Raw genomic sequence first — 21,109 nt, forward strand, 5'->3', positions numbered from 1 at the left:
CTTACTTACACGAGAGAATCACACATCTTAGTACAAGTTTGTGGACCTGGCCAATCGTCGTTTTCGTGTTTAGCTGTTTCACAGTATTTTGTTATTGATACGAATAGTTTTAGATGTTGTAATTGGTCGATGACAAAAATCAACCACTTATTTATACGCTAATGTTTGTGACGCGTGCGGCAGAGTTTCTTTGGGATAGATGACAATTAATCAGATGTAATAGCCTACTGTCAGTTAGTTTCTGATTCAAACTTCACAGAGCGAAAAGTTTAATGCTTATCGCTTAATGATCTTCATGTATTGACGTGCGACATCAGTCGTGTGTTCCCTATGTTGCTTTCACGTAACCAGGAAAAGTTATTAGAAATGTATAAAGTTATCTAACTGATAGTGATTCTAGTAGATTTAAATTTGTTTTACTCTGTCTTTTTGCTTTACACAAGTTTGTTTAATTACAATGGATAACTTGGTAAATTCAACAATAACTGCTATGGATGTTAAAGAAAACCTGAGTGGAAGTTCTAATGCTACGATGCCAGTAATGCCAGACTATATATCAGTAACTTCTACATTGCTATATGTGATTATCTTCATTGTTGGTATAATAGGAAATGGCTTAGTGATAACAGTAGTTTGTATTAATAAGGATATGCGAAATTCAACCAACACATTTTTGGTTAATTTGGCCGTGGCAGATTTGTTGGTGATTCTGATATGTATGCCGCCAGCTTTGGCAGAAATCTTTTCCAAGGATCAGTGGTTCTTTGGTGAAATTATGTGTAAGTAAAACATTATTTTACACTTTCTGCATTTATACAAAGACATGCATGCTAATCGAAAATACTTTTCTAACAGCACGCAGTCGGGGTAAAAATGATTTGTGGCATTTTGATCACGGCATTTATTTATCTACCCAATCTCGTCCCGAAAGCCGGACATATCTGATAATACAGAGCAAAAATATCCAATTAATATAGAATGATTTATCGTTGTGCTTGGACAGTTTCGTTTTATGCCTGATTATTAACATTATATATTACTCTACGCATATAACCAAACATATACTGATATATGTATAGCATTGTCCCATAAATGCAGATCTTCTAGTAAGTGTTCCTTTGTAAGTACGCACAGACTTTCCAATTACGCGCTATCAAAACAAAGCGCGTGGGTTGAAATACTCAAGCGTCGGTAACTTTATTTGGGGTCTTTCTCCTACCCTTTCACGCCCATGTACCATATACATCTAGGGGTCTAGTCTTTCGGATGGGACGAAATCCCGAGGTCCCCAGCACACATCTGCGTGCACGTAAAATATCCCTTGGCATTTGGAATTCGATATAAGAGTAGGCCGTACCTCCACTGTCTGGGCAACATTTTCCTCATAGCACGCTGTGTGGCGTATGCCCGCCTTCATTAGCCCAATTGGAGCAGAACAGTAGGGCGTTAAACGCCATTTCCTTTTATCTAGGGATGTCGATCGGTGCACCACACAATCAAACTATTTCGAAAGGTGCATCTGATCAGGCGAGACGTTTGATTTGGTAATGCACTACGATGCCCTTTATTTCCAGACATGTTCGTGGGCTGTTCAATTAAGCGTGTAAACAATATAGATCATTATTCACGTTCAGAATGGCAGCTCACCATTAAGATAATAAATGAGATGTATCGTATTTGGAGAAATGTTGTATTTAACCTTGTCCGTGTAAAAGTTATTGCTGGAGGACCACAACATACACACCAACTAACAATCAGACACCGCGTACTTATCGAATCGGAAAGTCCCGTTGATACGCGACATATTTGAGGTGTAAACCATTATTTAAAAACTTCCGCCTAAGATTTGATTTTTACTTCATCGATCCACGCAATCTATAAAAATATGGCAACAATCATATGATAACTAGTGTTTCCAGAGCCAGGATCGGATGTTTTACATTGCAGTAAGATCGAACAACATTCTTTTTTAACGCGATTTGTGTTCAACTGAACTAATCTGATCGCCATTCTAGCAATGAAAGCGATGCCTTTTCTTTGGCACAAATTGTTTTAGTCAATCGAAGAGAAAATAATTAATAAGAAAGTAATGTAGACCAACAAAAAAGAAAACTGAGTTTAATTATATTGTCGAGTACAGTGGGTAAATCGGGTAGCTAGAAGAAAACCCAAGAAGACAAGCGACTATACGAATTCTTATAACAATCTGATATATCTTGTTGGTAAGAAAAGAAAATTGCCATTCTTACTAATATGGATGGATCTGTCAATTTTCAACAAAAATCAATGTATTTAAAGATAAAAGAAATGAAGCTTTGAAAGGAAAACGGTGTTAAATACATAATAATATGTTCAGATAAGATTGTAGGCTTCTTGTGCGATCTGATTTCGTAAATGTTGTATTATATAGTTAGAACACTGACAGGTGATGTACATTTAATGTGATGATCGGATGGCTTAGTAGGTAAAAGAGCTAGCTATAGCCAAGCTGTGTCATGTCGTAAAATCGAGGTCCAGAGCCAGTTTTTGGTACATTTGACCAATTTCCCTAAATTGAGCCAAGCAGTAGAAAAGGGCACCGCATGTCTTCATTAGCCTACAGATTGTTGCAGAACAGAGGGATATTAATCCCCATTTCGTTTCTTATTTTCTTTTTTTATTTGACTGAAACTAAACAGATTGGACTAGATAATCCTGATACTATAAAATGATTCTATTCATCGTAAACAGCATCATTATCCATGTGCAAAATCCGACAACCAAGAAAAAAGTGTGTTGTTACGTTTATTACCACGCATTCTTCAATCAATCATCATTATTAAATTTATCTCATTCGCAATTATGGAATTATAATAAAACATTTGCATGTCATCAATCAAATTTTAGTACCCAACTTTGCCCCACAAAATCCACCCAACCCCAAATACAACAACGTATGTATTTAGTCACGACTCATTTAAAACAATTTTGTTTCATCACGATGAAATTTGATGATAAATTGTTCGGTACAAATGTAGCGACGTATAAAATAATAATTAATATAAAATGATTTAGGTATTGATTGTATTTACGGTGAACTTGACATGTAATTATAATGGTATTACTAATATAAGTTAACTGTGAACCAATTATTGGTATTTTACACATATAGGAAATATAATATAAGTAATATTTTTTATATAAACATCTGTTAAAAGGTTAGTCTGTGTAACGTAGCTTTCTGTAATTTGAGATAGAGAGGTGTGTGCGGGTGTGTGTGTGTGTGTGGAAGGTGGGGGGGGGAGGTCTACTCAGTACAAACTATATCATATCAGGAGACTAGGATATGTAAAATTTATTTCCATAATCGAAGGGCCCGGAAGAAACGCCGCGAGCTTAGGCAGGCGATCCCCCAACTCCACCCTAACAACCGGTAATACAAGTATTACTATGTCATTGCCTGTCAACGTGATCTTCTTATGAGATAACCTTTAAAATTAAGTTTAAATTTTCTAGCATACTATAGGTCGAAGTTGAATTTATGTCCCGTGGTAGTATGTGTCTCCGAGTACCTGTTCTCCTCTGAATACCGTGGTTTGTTTTAAAGAGATAGTCTAAGGTGTTGAACAAGCCTAATATTTCTAGAACTTCCGATATTACGGGGTTGTGTGGCATAATAGTCTAACGCGCTCGCTGTAGATCACACGACCTGTTACACATGTGGGCCATGGGTTTGATCCCAGGCTTTCACATGACAAGGAGTTGGGTCGCCTTCTGAAAGTCGTGAGTTTTTACGGGTACAGAAATGACCTGGTTAGACTTGGACGTATAATGGACACAATTTCATCTACCTATAAAGTTACCGAGTGTGGCCATCACCATACGGTGAGTAAGTACGTCCAAACTACCAGTCCCGTGAGAGGGTCGTGAACGAGGCAGGATATTATAAACATTTAAAAGTAATAGACCCAATTTCATGCACCTGTAGTATCTCTGTTATAGTTTCAAAACTGGACCTTTATTTTTAAAATCAGTTAGTGAGCCGTGTTATCGCCTCTAATCTATTGTAATCTATTAAAGTAATAAATTATTTGACTCACATACAGTTGCGTCTGATTGATAATATCTTCTTAAAGAATGGGAGTTATAATGTCTAAATTCCAGACTATTGTAGATTACAATCTGAAGTTTGAATATTAGTACCCAAGATGCGAACTACAGACGGAGAATGGGAATTTACGTAAACAGAAGAACATGTCTGGCGTGTTGATTAAGATATTAAATCCGAAAACATTAGTATTCATAAAGTATGACCTTCTTTGATTATACCAACGCCATGGAATAAAGTTAGCTACGTGAAGTGTTGTTCAGATATGAAAGAAGTAATGCTTTTTGTCGTTTTACTCATTAGATAGCTTTTATAGAATATATCTATGAATGGTGAATATATATATATATATATATAGATATATATATATATATATATATACGTATAAGGAATATAATTGGTTCCGTAAACCGTCAACCCATTTAACTCCATAAATTTTAAAGTTCAATAAAAGTAAAGTAAAACCGAATAAAAGGAAAAGAAATACAGAAATGAATTGTATAATGTCCTTTAAATGTAACTTTTGATTAAGGAGAAAATGGCGTTAATGTATAAAGTTAACGCAGAATCATTAACCACGTCCTTGAATCTAATACCCATTTTTTTTTTTTTTTTAAAAGAAATATTATTTGTTGTAATTGACGTCTCTACAGTGTTTCAAGCATGAATAGAAAGAATAAAAATATTTTTATAACCCACATGTTAATGTGATCGTAAATTCTTATCGCATACCCCCCGTCCGTTTTGAACGTTTCCGTAAAGATGTTTCCGGCAGATTTTTTGCCCATAATCTACTTGATTGTGTGTTTATTAACATGCAATACCGTACTCACTTCCCTTTTACAGATGAAGTTCAAAATATGCAGGAATAGTCAACATTGAGTTTAATATGATCTCTATCGATTTACAGTGTTATTGCTCCTGACGTTTAATTTAAAGATATTACTATCTATAATCATACTTGTGGTACACTCCATGGTGTATACTCATCTTCGTTATCACAGTAGCTGCAGAAAAGTGAGGTTAAACCCCATTTCATTTCTCATTTTAACAACCAGGTGTTAATCTTCCATGACTTACCATCCACTATAACTAATGAAACAGGTGAACCGGGCAATATTTAACTACACAACGCTAACGTGATCATATTTACGTGTGTGTTGTGAAACGGAGTCCATGCTGTACCATAATATAAACTAACTAAAATAAAGTGTAAGGTGATATTTTGATAAATATGATGTGGTTAAATTATTGTGACAAAATTATAGATTGGGTAGATTTGTTGACACTTTGTCACTGTAAGTAACAGCAGTAGGCATTGGAATTGTGTTAAACGAAATCTCCATATTTGGCTCCTCTTGTGTGTATTACGTATTTGACAAAAAACAATCATCACTTAACAGTTTGTCGACTTCATCTGGTTAGTCCACCGCATTTTTCTTTTTAACCAAAGGTTAACTTATACCTCTCTAATATTTTCAACATCTTTGACGGAAGATATAAATACTTCTGAACGTCAATCGAAGACTATCTGATTGGTGCATTCGGGAGTTAATACGGCGTGTTTAAAGGGGCTAAATCGCTAATATTTGGGTCGCAACGCATATAATAATGTAATGTGAATGGATATAAACTGATTTACATTTAACCGTTTCTGTTTTTACTGTAATTTCTAATCAGTTATGTTCGGCGAAATACGCCAGAAGTCTCAATTGAATGGCAATCTTTAGCGTCTGGTTATTCTGGTCTACACCGATGATATTTATTGCGCATGCTCTCCAGATAAGAACATAGCGTCACCATTTGACATGACTTGTGGAATGTGTCTAGCCACATTCTTTGAGTCCCCTGTTCCAAATGGCGCGGAAACGCATTATGGTACACGATTCGTGTACCAATGGCAACATTTTATTTTGTCTTGAATATTGGATATCAGAACCCCATCTTTTCCCTGTAAGATCACAAGACCAATGTTGATTTGAATTGACTAATAACTCGTGTTTTCAATGTCGAAGAGTTTTGATGATATTGAGTTAGAGACTTAGCTACTTTAATAAATTAAGTGAGTTGTATGAAGTAATAAACCCCGGTCTCTTCGCTAGCCTTGGTTTGAACCATTAATTACTCTTACTTGTCATTCACATCCTCGGAAACACACACATCAATTCAATTCCACGACATCAACAACTAAATGATGATTCGGTTTAGTTTATTGTCACATGCAAGGCTTCACTTCTATTGTAAGTTTCTTTTCAGAAGTACGATGGTGAACTTTTTCATTCATTGATTAGTCCTTGCTCTTAGACGGACTTGATATTCCCACTGAAATTACTGTCGTTATTTTCTATGGTTGTTGTTTTGAGAATGACTGGTTTATGATTGAGAATCGGACACAAGAAATACCATACTGCTGTTATTGATTCTTTGTTAAGATAGTAGCTTTGTGGCCAAATTACTTTATATTACACTTTGTGGTCGGACTTTGTTTTAATCTCTGTTCGCGAGTTCAGATAATATCACTTATTATCAAACACTCAAGATTTTAACCTCAAAAATGTTTAATCTGGCAATTGAGATTTCAACACCATCACGGTTAATTGACCCTCGGATTTTTTTGTTTTGTTTTGATTAAATCGAACCATGTTTTCTGCACTACTCGAGGTTTTAACATGAACGATGTCAATATATTCTCTGCTTAAGATTTCAATTTAAATCATGTTTAATTAAATTCTAAAGGGTTCAACTTGTTTTATTCTGTATTTTGAGCCTTCCACTACTCGGGGTATTAATACGAAAGATGTTGTATTCACTGGCATCGATGTTTTAATTGGAACTATGTTTTATTGAATATTTGCAAACGCAATTTTTTTTAAAAGTTATATTCAATTTATAGGCCTACGCGCAACAAGTTAATTCTTAGTAAACTGACTTTTTATCCGATCTTTAGCCATTAATATAGTCCACACAGTTTCGAATTATTTGCATATAGAAGTAGAAATCCATGCCTATTATATTTTTTAGTATAATTTGTTGCATTGGTAAAAATTCAATTCTATTTTTTAAAAGGTGATTTAGGTCTGAAAACGCGGATTTAACTCCAAACGAACATCAAAGAATTCTTTTATTTTCGCGGTAATCGAGTTAAAGACTATTTTCCTTCCACTAATTTAGCATCGACAATTGCGTTCTTATCCCATTAAATTGTTTTCTAACTGAAAACTTGACCCATTGTCAATAACTTCTCAGAGAAGACAGCTGGATTCGTATTTCCAAATCATTTTCATTATGATTGCTGTTTGTTGTGGAGTCGCGACATACATCTATTTATTTTCTAACCGACAACATGTAGATAAATAACAAACATTAGGACTATTAATAGAATACAAGGTGCAGTAAGTAATTGGGAAAGCATTATACCTGTCACTGTTCTCGCCTGTCAGCAATCATCAAGAAAACGGTTTTAACGTGTTCTCCGGTTTCCACTTAGTACTAAAGATGACTTTCCGCTAGGTAATTTATGAAATGAAGATATACGGTATGCTAATCCTAAATGACTTAAAATACCCAGACCTCTTTAATTTGGGTAAAAAATAGATGTGTTGATTTAAGTAAGTTCGATGGGTTGAATTGGTTTGTGAAGTGGATATGCAGTCTAGAATGGAGCCAATATCGAGACAAAGGCGATTTTGTTTCGAAGCTTTAAGCCAAAACAAAAAGTAGTCTCAATCATTCAGACAAATGTTCTACGTTGAAGACTGTGAGGTTCTGGGTGACCGAGACTAAAACAAAGAGAAGAAACCGAACATAATTTAAATAGACTTAACTCCCACTTAATATTGCGAAACGAAATTTAAATGTTCCATCACAAAACAAAGGCGATTATCCATGCCTTTTTATTTATGGTCATGATTGTGAATTTGTTGGTATCGTTTCACGCGTATTAGGTCAATAATAATTATTCAAATATTATTTTCACTGCTGAAAAGTAAATAATTGGCAATGATTGGTGTCGTGTGCCAAACAGTGCATACTGCATGCTCATCCGTACCAATACCTTATAATAACGTATTGTCTCAAATTGAGGTTTGTTATTATGACATTCTGCTAAATCTTTGTAAGCCAGTTATTCTCTAATATACTTTTATCTTTCTCCCAGATTAGCCTATTATTCACAACTGAAAGTGTTTTGAATGGATGGACAAGCAAAATCAATACCCTTGTGAACCCATTAACTTCATTCTTTGTTTGAAATATTTCTTTTTTTTTTTTTAAAAAAATGGGGTACAATGGGTATGTTTGAATTAGATTTTGCAAAAAATGCGACTATTCTCTCAAGTAATCTTAAGTAATTTACGTTTTTTACGTCCAGTTAACGGGTCGTATAGCGTGTTCATGTGCTCTTCCAGCAGTTGAATGGAAGAGCATTCCCCTGCCCCTTACTCAAGTAGACCATAGCCTATACGATAGGTGATAATTGGGTTAATTATATGGTATCGCATTATATTTAATTTCTTTGTTTCAGTGATAATACCCCTTTATGATAAAGTAACTTCTGAATAACAAAATAAAGTGGCTATATATGATCGCCGACAATAGAGTGTTAAAATGTAGTTCTGATAGTGGATGGCCTATTATTTAGTTAACTTAACATTTTCCCCAACTATAAACACGTAGTTTGTAATTCAGTTGTAACTGGGGGTAACTGGTGCAGCTTTTATGATTAACATATTAATTATGTTTGACCAGATTGAACGAGGACTATGTTAACCGCAAATCACTTCCTTTTTCACAAAACTGTCGACTGAAATGGCTAATAAATACGCTCTCCCCAGTCGTGGTATATCGCCCGCTGTCGACTTGCATCAACTCGCCGAATATTGGTAACGGAAGACCATTTTTTCGCAAATGCAGATTTCCCGAGCTAATATTTGGAAATTTGTTACAAGCCAACAGCGGGCGCATAGAAAATCCGACAGCAGTCGACCGCGATAGAACACGACTGGGGAGGGCACATTTATTAGCCATTTCGAGATGTTTGACTGTTTTCATGGGCTGAAATTCCAACGCGTGTTGTAAATATTGGGTGAGCTTTGATTCGGTCTGCTCCAGCGAACTTCGAGCTTTGAAAGGGAATTAAGAACATGTTATAGTAATGACCAACGGTAAAGCGACAAGAGCATATCAGATTGTGTGTCTATGCCAATTACACCCGTCACCCGATCAATGCAGTCTGTAATGAAGTTAATAAAGTAAAACGGGTCAAGTTTACTACAACCAACCATTTTCATTTCAGTCAAATTTCTTATGTAAGGGTAGACAGCGTAATAGCATGCTATATCTAATATTGTATTCTAATGATGACGTTGTAAACCTCAAGAACTTCGACCTTCCGACAAAAATCAATTCAAAAACTCCTGCTAATGAACTTTTAGTTACAATGAAATAGCATTTTGGTTTAATCTTGATTGAAACAGTACGTAACTGGGATAATAGCGATAACTTTTATACATTAATGGCATTTTTTAGTTTTAGTTTTGATAATAATGTGTATATTAATAATGCACTTTATTGATACAACTACATCTTCAATAGAAGGCTTGATCTCGCTTTAACTCCGCACATCCTATCAAGACCTTCTCGTAATACTCTGCATTTTTCGTCATCAATTTCGATTGGTTACTGTCCAAGCTCGCGACCTCTCAGATTCCTCGATAAAAAATATCATAGCGAATACCAACTGAAATGTCTAGTTGTGATCATCGAGTTCAAGGTTCGTTCAATGTTAAGGTTGCTGGAACTGTTCCACTTCAAACCAAACTTTTAACGGCTGTGGACGTATCTACTATCTATTCCTTTATGTGTTTGTATCTCATGCCTGTGGTAAAGGGAGATAACGTACCTAAACGTTTGGGAAATTCAGACTAATCTAGCAACGGATAGGCGTCGTTACTTCAGAAATATGATATCATTAAGGCTTTAAGCTCAATCAAGTAACGGTTTTAAAACTTACACTTTCTAGCTGGGGAAACATATCCGTTAAATATTGTACACATGAAAATACAAAATGTTAGGGTATGAATGACATTTGCAAAATCGTGAGGGCATTTTGTTAAATCGTGTCATCTTCGGGTCATACTTGGGTATGACTCCTCACGAAGACAATGTGGGCGTATATAAAGGCCCCACATCTACACCAGATGGCTCAGGATTGCTCAGGAATGACACAGGAAGATGCCCTGAGGTTGGCCTTTTTTATATGTTCACGTTACCATGACACATGAAAAACGCGAGAGGAGAAAATTGCTCAATGGCACCGATGATCACACAAAGTAAAGGCGAAGATGACACGATTTGACAGAATGCCATCACGATGGCCTTATGAAGGGCAAAATGGATACACGAATTCAAAACGAAAATGAACCTTCGCAAGTCTATCGGCAATTTTTGGGCATGCCAAAGTTTTTGACAGCGCTCACGAAGTTGCTGACAGTGCCTGAGAAACTCCACAGACGGTTATTTGGTGGCTTAAGATGCCCTCACGAATGGCCGGATGTATGCGACCAGAGCCGAATTTGAACATTTACTTTATCGCGTGTCAATCTGGTTTCAGTTTGATAACAATATATACAGGTGTTTATACCAATATAAGCCTATTGTATAAATTAAGTTTCGTGAATCTTGCCACTGCTAAAGACCCCTACGCGCAAGCGAATTATTGAAACAAAATTAAACCATATGTTAGTCGGGAAATGACATAGTCTGTGTCGAGTGGACGTTAAACCCCATTTCTCTCTCGCCACTGCTTATCGAAAAGCACATGCTGTTTAGAACGTGGGCAACCTGACTTATCTGTTCGATCAGACCGTTCTACAATCTAACAGACGGTGTTTATCAGTGATTAACATCTCAGAGCCTGTTGTATTTGGTTGCATTATTATTGTTATATACAATTATTTAATTCACGCAACAGCAGTTAATCTAAATGACACTATGTAATATATACATATAATGTACACAGATGTTGTATAAATTTAACATTTATTAATTGAATTGTTTAAACATACATTATGCAAGAGCTAAATCTGACAATTGCTGGTCTTTCCTTAGGCCTGAAATGTTATCTAAATTATTATTTAGACTTTAATTAACTTATCCAGACCATAATCAACTCTCGATGCCAACGCTAATCTGCGATATTTTCTGGATAAGAATCATATCTGCTGTTTAACGCTCATTGATAATTAAATTTAAAAAACTGGACAATCGAGACTATTTTTTTTATCGTCTCAACTTTAGTAATGATGATCGAGGCTAGACCCAAAATTCAATCGCTAAAATCTCGGTTCAGAGTGGATCAATTTGATTGGAATTTTCAGCAAATTGCCTTTACATTATCTAGTTTTTAACTATTACAGTGAGAACTGCCAGCTCGTTATCTAATCTCCCATAATGTATCTTTAAGTAATTTAGCTTTGTCATTACTGAGCGATATGGTAAACAGTCCTTTGCCAAAGGACTGTTTACCATATCGCTCAGTAATGACAAAGCTAGGGTGACCCATGCGCCTACAGAAATACAGTCAACCGCTGATAGTTCGAGACTACCACTGAAGCGTGCACATTCGCCGTGTCGAGGCCAACTTTCTGACAGTCTGATACTATAAATAGCCATGGCACGTGCAATTCTCTACAAATCTATCAACTATTACAGCCGTAAAAAATTTATTGTTGACGATTTTGAATAGCAGTAAAATTAAGCTTCTTGGTTATTACAGCAGATTTAGAAATTACGTTCGTTTCATTTTTTAATCGCTTTATCATTAACTGTACCGTTAAGAGCGGCATCTTTTGGTTTAGTACAAATAATATCTCTGAAACACTCGGGTTAGACAGGAACATGATACTAGCAGTAGTTTCATTTTACTTTTACAAGCTTTTTAAAACAATTGTTGAGCTAGCTAACGTGCTCATTTCTAAACTCAATTTCCTGTTCTAGCTTTCTGTTATGTTTCGTAAAAAAGTAGTCTTGAGTATCCCGACCTGTCAGTCAGCCCTAGAATGGTCGATAGACTGGTTAAGCGAGACTAATTTCAAAACAAGGGCACATAACCTATCTTTTACTCAAAAGTGTCTGGATGTTATGGACGACACATGGAACCAGTTTTCAGTCTATTATTTATAGATGATTAATGGTCATAGCTTATTAAGTACAACATGATCGTTTATTTAGTGACTATAATTGTGTGAAACTGATTTGAGGCTTGGCATATATATAAATATTGTGGCGAAATTGTCGAGATATATGGAGATATTTATTTATGGTGGGTCACCCTAACACTACTTTGCCGATACCGTTTTTAGGACATCGAATTTTGTCTAATGGTTTGGATTATTCGTACTTGGTTTTATATTATTTCTGAGTACTATACTTGAATCGTGGGGGCATATAATCAACGAGTTGACCACGAACATCACCAAATTCTATACACGCCACTAATAGTTAATGCTTTGCTAAAACCGATTCATAGTTTCTGTAATTTTGTACTCTTGGGTATTGTTATAAATTATTATATAAGATTCTGTTCAACCGCTAGACGCCTCCAATCAAAAAAAGAATTTCAAATGTCCCATCGGAAATATTTTTGTACGTTATGCTCTCCGTAATGACCCTTAAAATGTCTAACAAATGCAATGTTAATGTTGTAAATTTGTAAATTTGCGTGTTTCAGACAATATCTAATTTGTAACGGTTTACTCAACCAAATTTATTGTTAACAAGCATGTAGTTAAATGATCACTTCGTTTAAGACTTTTGTTTTTGACATCATAAATAATACTACATTATCTGTCTATCCATCATGATCATACGGAAGCGTATATATAGGGGTCATGAAAATTTTTGTTATCAACTGATATTGTTATAGTATTTATCTTTGTGATTACCAAAATTATTATTTTTATTATTTTTTTCCCCGGGAGCCTATTTCTCAGTGCCTGTAACAGATACCGACCTGGGACCTAATGTTCTATTATGAAACTTCTGTGCAGACCGGAAGTGGTTGAATTTGGTACGGTGCCAAAAAATCAGACACCGGCCGTAGTTTTGTCAAATATTTCCCTTTTTTCAAACAAATTACAATACCGGAAACCCTGAGTCTTTTCCGGAAAGATAGCAGTTGAATATTTCGAAATTTCGAAACTTTGTGGTTGAGTTATATCGTTCGAAAATTGCAAACATGTCGTTTACTAGACAATTTTTGTTAATTTTCAAAATATTCAAATTTGACCAACATTTCTGGATACCTGAAGTCAATCCGATTCCAGTAATATAAGTTTCATTCAGAGTTATCGCCCTTTTTTTCGATTTTTAAAAAAAAAAAAATTGCACATTTTGTATCCTACTTTTTGTCTTTTTACGACCAAATCGATGTTTCTGAAACTTCTGGAGCATGAAGTCATATGGCCATAGCAAGGGGTAAAGCAATTTCAGCAATGAACCGTTGACCGGAAAAAGTCGAAATAATGTCCGATATATTGAAAACAACGCAAAAATGGACACTTTTGGGATATCAACGGATTAAACCAATTAAGGTAGCGTTGGTTGGACCCATGAATGGACTATCGTGTGATACCCAATTCATACAGATACAGTGATTAGACAGCAAAATATGGCACGCTGAAAATCAAGTATTTTCTGATTTGGAGCGTTTTCGGACGCCTGTATCTCGAAAACTGCACCAACGATTGTTTTTTAAACTTTCTCTAACGAGAGCCCCCGCGTTAGTGTTGTTTATGAAGACATTCAATAGGACTTTAAAATAGCTGGAATAGGAGAAAAAAGGGACTAAAAATCGAAAATAGTCGAGAAATCGTTAAATTTTCGAAAATGCTCTTTTATTTTTTTTATTTTTATAGATTTTCAAAAAAGGTTTATATATTAAGATAGCTGTTTTAATGATGATTCTAATAATGTATAATATGTATTCAGTTATCGATATTTTGACATTTTTGCATTTATGGCACATTTAAAGATGGGATTCCTCATGATGATTCCATCTCATCAGATAATGTAATGTATCATTATAGAGCCCTGCGACTATTTAATTGCCCAAACTGGTTACTAAAACTATCCCGACAACGATCTCCATACCGGAAGTATTCAAAAAATGAAAAAAAAGGTTAAAGTGGCGCTCTTTCGAAAAACTTGATTTCTCCGTCAGATATTAGCGGACCAAACGAACAAAAGTTTTGTTGGATAGACCCATTAATGGACTATCATATGACATCTAAATGATACAAATTCGAGGCTTAGGGCAATAGATTATGAGATGCTGAAAATCTAGTATTTTCCTTTTTGGAGCCTATTCAGACGCTGTTATCTCGAAAACTGCTCTTAGTTTTTTTTTCTTAAACTTCTGTTACTTAGAGTTCTATTGGGGATCTAGGGTGTGAAACCAAATTTAAAAGCCTCAATATGATATAAAGGGTCCGAAAAGAGCCCCAATCTTTAAAAGAAATCGAAAAATAGTTAAATTCCTGGAAATGCCCTTCTAATTTATCTTTTAAACCGCTCAATGGATGTTTCTGAAACTTTTGGTACAGGAAGTTAAGTTCCTATACCACTTGTTAAATCTATCCCGACAATGATCTGTAAACCGGAAGTATAGTCGAAAAATATTCGATATTTTTAATTTTAAAAAAACAGTAAAAAATGGGAGCTCTTGCGAAAATCTTGCGATTTCAACGTCGGTTCTCACCGGATCAAACCAAATAAAGTATCGTTTGGTAGCTCGATGAATGGGCTATTGTATGACTCTTCCTGTCTAATTCCCGAAAGTAGGTTCAGTGCTGCTGGCAGGTCTAGTTATCTTTATTTTTAATGAAGCTAAAGTCATTGTTATTATTATCAGTGTGTGTTCATGCATATCTATGTAATATATTATTGAATTATATGACTATGTCTAAGTGTATATGTATGCATGCTGTCTTTAGTGGACGCTTTGATGCAATAAACATAACATCTTATCTTATTATCTGAGAGATTTTCATGCATTCGACTAACCACAAAGCCGCGTCAATCGTCTGTATCTGTCGATAATACAATAAATGTCTACGCATGTATTCTGAACTATTGAGGTGTAATTCTATTTAGTTTCATTTTTGATGTTGCACCGAGAAAAAAAGAAAGAAAGACAAGTGAAAACAAAAGAGGTAATCCAATTTTAATTAGATTGCAGTTGTTACCAATCGGTGTTTGTATCTAACCACCAAAGTGTAGTACTTGAAGGCATTTATTCTATTAGACTGTTCAAGAATAAACATTAATAATTTACAACTATAATATAACTCAACCGAAATTAATTTTCATTTAATATAAAATAATTATCACCCTCTACGGGGCAAAAATTGAAACCTTTTAATGTTACATAACAATACAGAACTTAAAGATGCAGTATGTAATAAGATTTAGATAAAGAGCTGACAGTTCGCACAATAATAGTTAAAACACAAAGGGAAAATGTTGGGAATTTCAGTCAAATTACTTCATTTTGGTCGGAGTTTTCGTCGATTGCAGAACAGTGTAGTCATGATTGGCATTGCTACCGTTGTTACGATAATAAACAAAGTCTCGATAATCCATTTTTAAGTTAATTCATTAACTGCCAATCGTATTGAAATTTGTTGAATGTTTAGAGCATCGGGTGTCATCGAGAGTTGAATACGATCTTGGCAAGTTAATAAATGTCAAATTAATAATTTATACAACATTTAAGGCCTAAAGAAAAAAGATCAAGTAATATGCTCATTTTGCACCATTATGTTGTAGTATTGGGTAGTATGTGGTGATATTGGAGTGGTATTGGAGTGGTATTGGGTAGTATTCGGTAGTGTTGGGTAAATCGTCCCGCCGCCTAATAGGCAGATTTAGCTTTTGAATAATGCATCTTTAAATAACGAGAAACCCTCTAGGCGTTGATTTAGTATCTTCTTGTAATCTACCATGATAATTTTCCCTGTCATGTTTTGTTTCCTTTGTGTTCTACCCCTAAATGATCGATGAATTCCCAGGTTGACGAAAAGAAGCATCTTTTCGTTATCTATTGAAATAAAACAAATCACTACATTTGACACTATACTTCATTTGAAAATATCTGTTTTATATCATGTTAATGATTTAAAGTCCCGGGGGGATATAAAAAAAAATTGACAGGGCTAATAATTTATTCTATTTTATAGCAAGTTTATTGTAGTTTGTAACGCATCGCTTAAGATAACTGTAAAAACAAAACCCCTAATATATTTTTTCATCCTTTTTAACATACTTTCATTTCTCCTCGGTGACTTGATAATGGATTGAACACATTATAATAAAACCCATATTACATTATACACGCTAAACAAAACCCCTAATATATTTTTTCATCCTTTTTAACATACTTTCATTTCTCCTCGGTGACTTGATAATGGATTGAACACATTATAATAAAACCCATGTTACATTATACACGCTACCAATAGAAAGTCCGTCGTATTTCCCGAATAATTAACATAGCTTCAACTTAACAACAATCAAATCAGTTTCAACAATATTGTATCTTAACAATTTTAGCGCAATACACGGTTTAGCTCGGGTTCTTTTGACTTTCAGATAAAGTGCATTCTATAAACAGCTTTGCATTTTGGAATGTGGGAGTTGTCTTGTTTTCTTACCAGTGTGCAATTCCTGGTTTCATGCCGATCGTTGTCGAATTGGCGCATCCTTTGACTTTTGAAAGAGCGTTGTCACAGGAAGAAGATGATTAAAAAGTTTGAAAAGAAATTCAATGTTTATTTGGCTTAGATCTAGACTAAGCAATCAGATATTCGGCGATATTACATCGATAACATGATTGACATTATTAAATGAAAATTAAAATATTATTTGGCAGGTAACCAAACACACGCCTACCTGCGCTAACACTTAACAGTTGTTGTAAAACAATGGTATTGGCAGGTGTATCACACATGTATTAATTTAGTTACTAAGACATCACGTCAGTTTGATTAGATAATAGAGACTTTTGGCAAGCGAAATTTTTCCCATACCGATCACGTATACCGATACGTGATACGTTGCGTGAACGTAGTTTTAGAGTTCTGGCAAATCTTCGCGCTGAGCTTTGTTCTATTACAGCATAATGGCAGTTATCTACCAAGATCGCCATCAGTACTAGTCAAGTGCCTAGCCTACAAATTACTGGAGGGAGAAAAGTCGCTCGCCAGTCTCTGAGCTAGTAAAGAAAATTTAATGTCGAACCTTATTAAAATCTTCGACTCGACAGCAATTGTTGGTCTCACTAATGTATCATTCCAGAAAGTTTATACCCCTTTACATTAGAATCACATCATTTACAGGTTTGCAAGGTCCCACCTCCCTTAATTTAGCACGTAGATCAACCAGCATGCGGGGGTTGGATGGCCGAATGGTTAGCACGTGCGCTCTGTATGAAAAAGCCTGGCGTGGTTTCCAATCCCCGGTTTTACGTGACAAGGAGTAGGGTCGCTTGTCCAACCTCGTGGGTTTTCTCCGGGTCCTCCGGTTTCTACCCACTGCTAAAGACCCCTACGCGCAAGCGAATTATTGAAATAAAATTAAACCATATGTTAGTCCCGAAATGACCTAGTTTGTGTCGAGTGGACGTTAAACCCCATTTCTCTCTCTCTCAACCAGCATGCAGATAAGATAGACAGACAGAAAACATGAAAATTCTAAGAAAAACTCGTCAAAAATAATGATTAAATGCCATTCTTTATCATGGTTAAAATCACTTCAAATATACATCTCCGTGTTCTAGGATACCCATAGATTCATAAAAACGCTATGGCACAACATTTCAGCGTCTAAAAGTAGCAACAAAGACGGTAAAAAGACGATGATGTCATACGGACCTTTTCCGTATATGAAAGTTCGATATAGTTGTTCGATATGTGCTGTTACACACTCACATTGATGATGTCACACACACAATTGATATGGATACGCGATACGAACCAGAAATTTGCGCTTGCCAAAAGTCTCTATTATTATATGATTGTCCGTTAAATGAAGACTACTAATATATATGTATTATGTAATTATATTAAACTTGTGAATGACTGTTAAATACTAATAAGATTGTTGATAACACCTTGACCGTTATAAATGATCTCAGGTAGAAGTATAACACAGACAAGCTTATGAGAGACCGCTACGGGGGACCGCTGTACAAGACAAAATCAAATGAAATGAAATGGGGTTTAACGTCCTACTGTTCTGCTCCGAACTGGGCTAATGAAGACGGGCATACACCATACAGTGTGCTATGAGGGAAATTTTTGCCCGACAGCGGCACTACGGCCTACTCTTATATCGAATTCCAACTGTCAAGGGATCTTTTACGTGCATTCCAATGTATACACGGGACCTCGTTTTTTCGTTCCATCCGAACGACTAGACAGCTGTCCTTGTCAGGCCCTCCGTTCTGCATAACTGACAAGTGGGAACCACGCCTGAAAATCTGGATGAACTTTCTCGGCCAATGCAGGGATCGAACACCCGACCTCCAGACTAGCGAGCCAGCGTCTTGCCCACTTAGCCACCGTGACCCCCCCCCCCCCACACACTGTACAAGACAAACGAGGGCATGTGACAATGGAGACATATATGAATTAGGACGACGGCCTTAATGACAACAATCAGTTATGATATGTTATGTTCCTGTGTGTTGTATTGGTTGTAAGAATTATAGATATAATGACTTTTAATGTGTGTTCCTGCATTATTAAAATAAAGAAGCCAAATCGAAGTCATCGTTATCATTAGATTCTTTGATCCTATGTTAGTTACACATTATTTGCTAAACCAAGCTAGATTAGACTGTGGTTGTCCAGATGTAATGCTGTAAACTACTGGTATACATTTTTATTTGGTAATGTCGGATAGTTTACTTATTTCAAAAGGGATGGAATAGAGTATAGTGTCTCGTCGACATCGTACATTAATCATTTTAAGACTAACATAGAGTGAGTTTATTTCTGTGTTTACGTGTGTACTCTCTGGGTGGGGAGACACTTTCCCTGACTGCAGTGTTTCTGCATGTTCTCCTTCATATATAATATACTATATACTACCGATCTGTTCATTATTCCGGTCGGAACGTAACCGCCACATTTATTCAATTATTGCACACGAACGACCAGACACACATTGCTTGTTAGCTACCCAGGCTAACGTTGTACTGTCCAGTAACCAAATTTTAATAGAAACGATGTACTTCAGCCTATACACCAGGGGCCGGTTGCTCAAAGCCCCGTTAAATTTTAACAACCAGTTAACTTTAACATGTCGTTAACTTTCATTATATTTTACGGAGGTGTTGGCAGGACACACTTACCAAAAATTCATAGATTACCAGTGGAATTTTCTATAGAACATTCTAGACCGTTGGGGGCGCTATTCCATTTTCTATAAGATGAAATTCTATAGTATTCTACAGAATTCTGGATGCTTGTAGGAAATAATGGCCTCAAACTGTCTTAAGTTTCTTGGTAATACTAACTTCAGCCAATTCGAACAGTCTTTTCTTGGATTAACTTTAATCAGTCCATTAGCTAACGGATAATGAAATTAACTTTCCAGCACCAAACAACACGTTAGCAAGATAACGATCCGTTAGAGTTTAACAGATCGTTAAAATAACTTTTGAACAACTGGACCCAGATATTTACTATATAGTAGGGTCGGGAATGAACTAACGGTAACTACGAGAAGGCACCTCAACCCCAAAATTCCCTTAGGTCTACTCTGGTAGTATTGTCTTCGCCACAGGTGTTAATGAAAATAATTTTAATTTCAACTTTTAGCAACCTTAGATAGATACTTAAATTACACTCTGTCTATACAATTAGCCCAGACACTAAACTAGTTGACCGACATTTTAATTCCGAATTCCACGATTTTAGTCAAAGACATTTAAAAGTATAGTCCAAGAATACTGAGAAGTACTTATTCTGCTCTCATTTGATAAAAATGAATATTGAGAAGTATTTATTCCGCTCTCATTTAATGAAAATGAACAGGTTTATTTAGTCTCTGTGTGCATTACAAAATAGTGTACCGTAGGCTATTTTTGGGGGGCCATGATGGCCATTCATGACAGAGATCTATTCTTGAAGTAGACAGTTCCCTGTGTACAGGCTACCTTAGATATCACTGTGTCCAAGCAAAATGGTGAAAGAGTTAGTTGTATACTTGTACTGTCCTGTTCTCATTTCCCAGAAATCAAAAAGCTTTCAATTTCCCAGTCAGATTGATTGATTCCTCTCCTTGAGGTGGCTAGTCGATATTATCTTCCATTTCAATTTGACAAATTTACCACCAGATCCATTTAGATATCACCATTTAATGGGATAGAAACACCAACCTATGACCATGGGATGACTATTTTCATTAAGACGGAACAGTACACATATGTTCGAATTTAGGGGTATTAATCAAATCAAGGTTTACACTGACACAACCAGCCAATTTAACCCTTCAATAATGAAGTTATCGCCATTACATCCCCCTTTTAGACATGTATTTATACGCCTTAGTGTCCGGTCTGGTTTTAAATCGGGTATTTGTTAATGTTGACCGATCAATATTTCAGAAATTGCCTGAAGGTGACGAAATCCTGTTCAGTAGATATACCCATAGGCCTACCGTTATCATAACGTTTGAAAATAATGAGAGAGAGAGAGAGAGAGAGAGAGAGAGGGGGGGGGAGAGAGAGAAATGGGGTTTAACGTCCACTCGACACAAACTAGGTCATTTCGGGACTAACATATGGTTTAAATTGAAATGCACGTAAAAGATCCCTTGACAGTTGGAATTCGATATAAGAGTAGGCCGTAGTGCCGCTGTCCGGCAAAAATTTCCCTCATAGCACACTGTATGGTGTATGCCCGTCTTCATTAGCCCAGTTCGGAGCAGAACAGTAGGACGTTAAACCCCATTTCATTT

General features: G+C 35.8%; 1 protein-coding gene across 1 annotated transcript in view; it reads left to right on the top strand.

Moving 5' to 3' along the window:
- The first annotated feature begins 215 nt into the window (after nt 1-215).
- LOC126816404 (neuropeptide CCHamide-2 receptor) overlaps nt 216-21,109 on the top strand; it is a 57,732-nt gene continuing 36,838 nt past the window's right edge. Inside the window, exon 1 of the mRNA XM_050542892.2 lies at nt 216-779. Coding sequence (XP_050398849.1) covers nt 458-779 — 322 coding nt within the window. The 5' untranslated portion in view covers nt 216-457. The remainder of the gene's footprint in view (nt 780-21,109) is intronic.

The sequence above is a fragment of the Patella vulgata genome, chromosome 3 (genome assembly GCF_932274485.2).
Source record: "Patella vulgata chromosome 3, xgPatVulg1.2, whole genome shotgun sequence".
In the NCBI taxonomy this organism is placed as follows: domain Eukaryota; kingdom Metazoa; phylum Mollusca; class Gastropoda; family Patellidae; genus Patella; species Patella vulgata.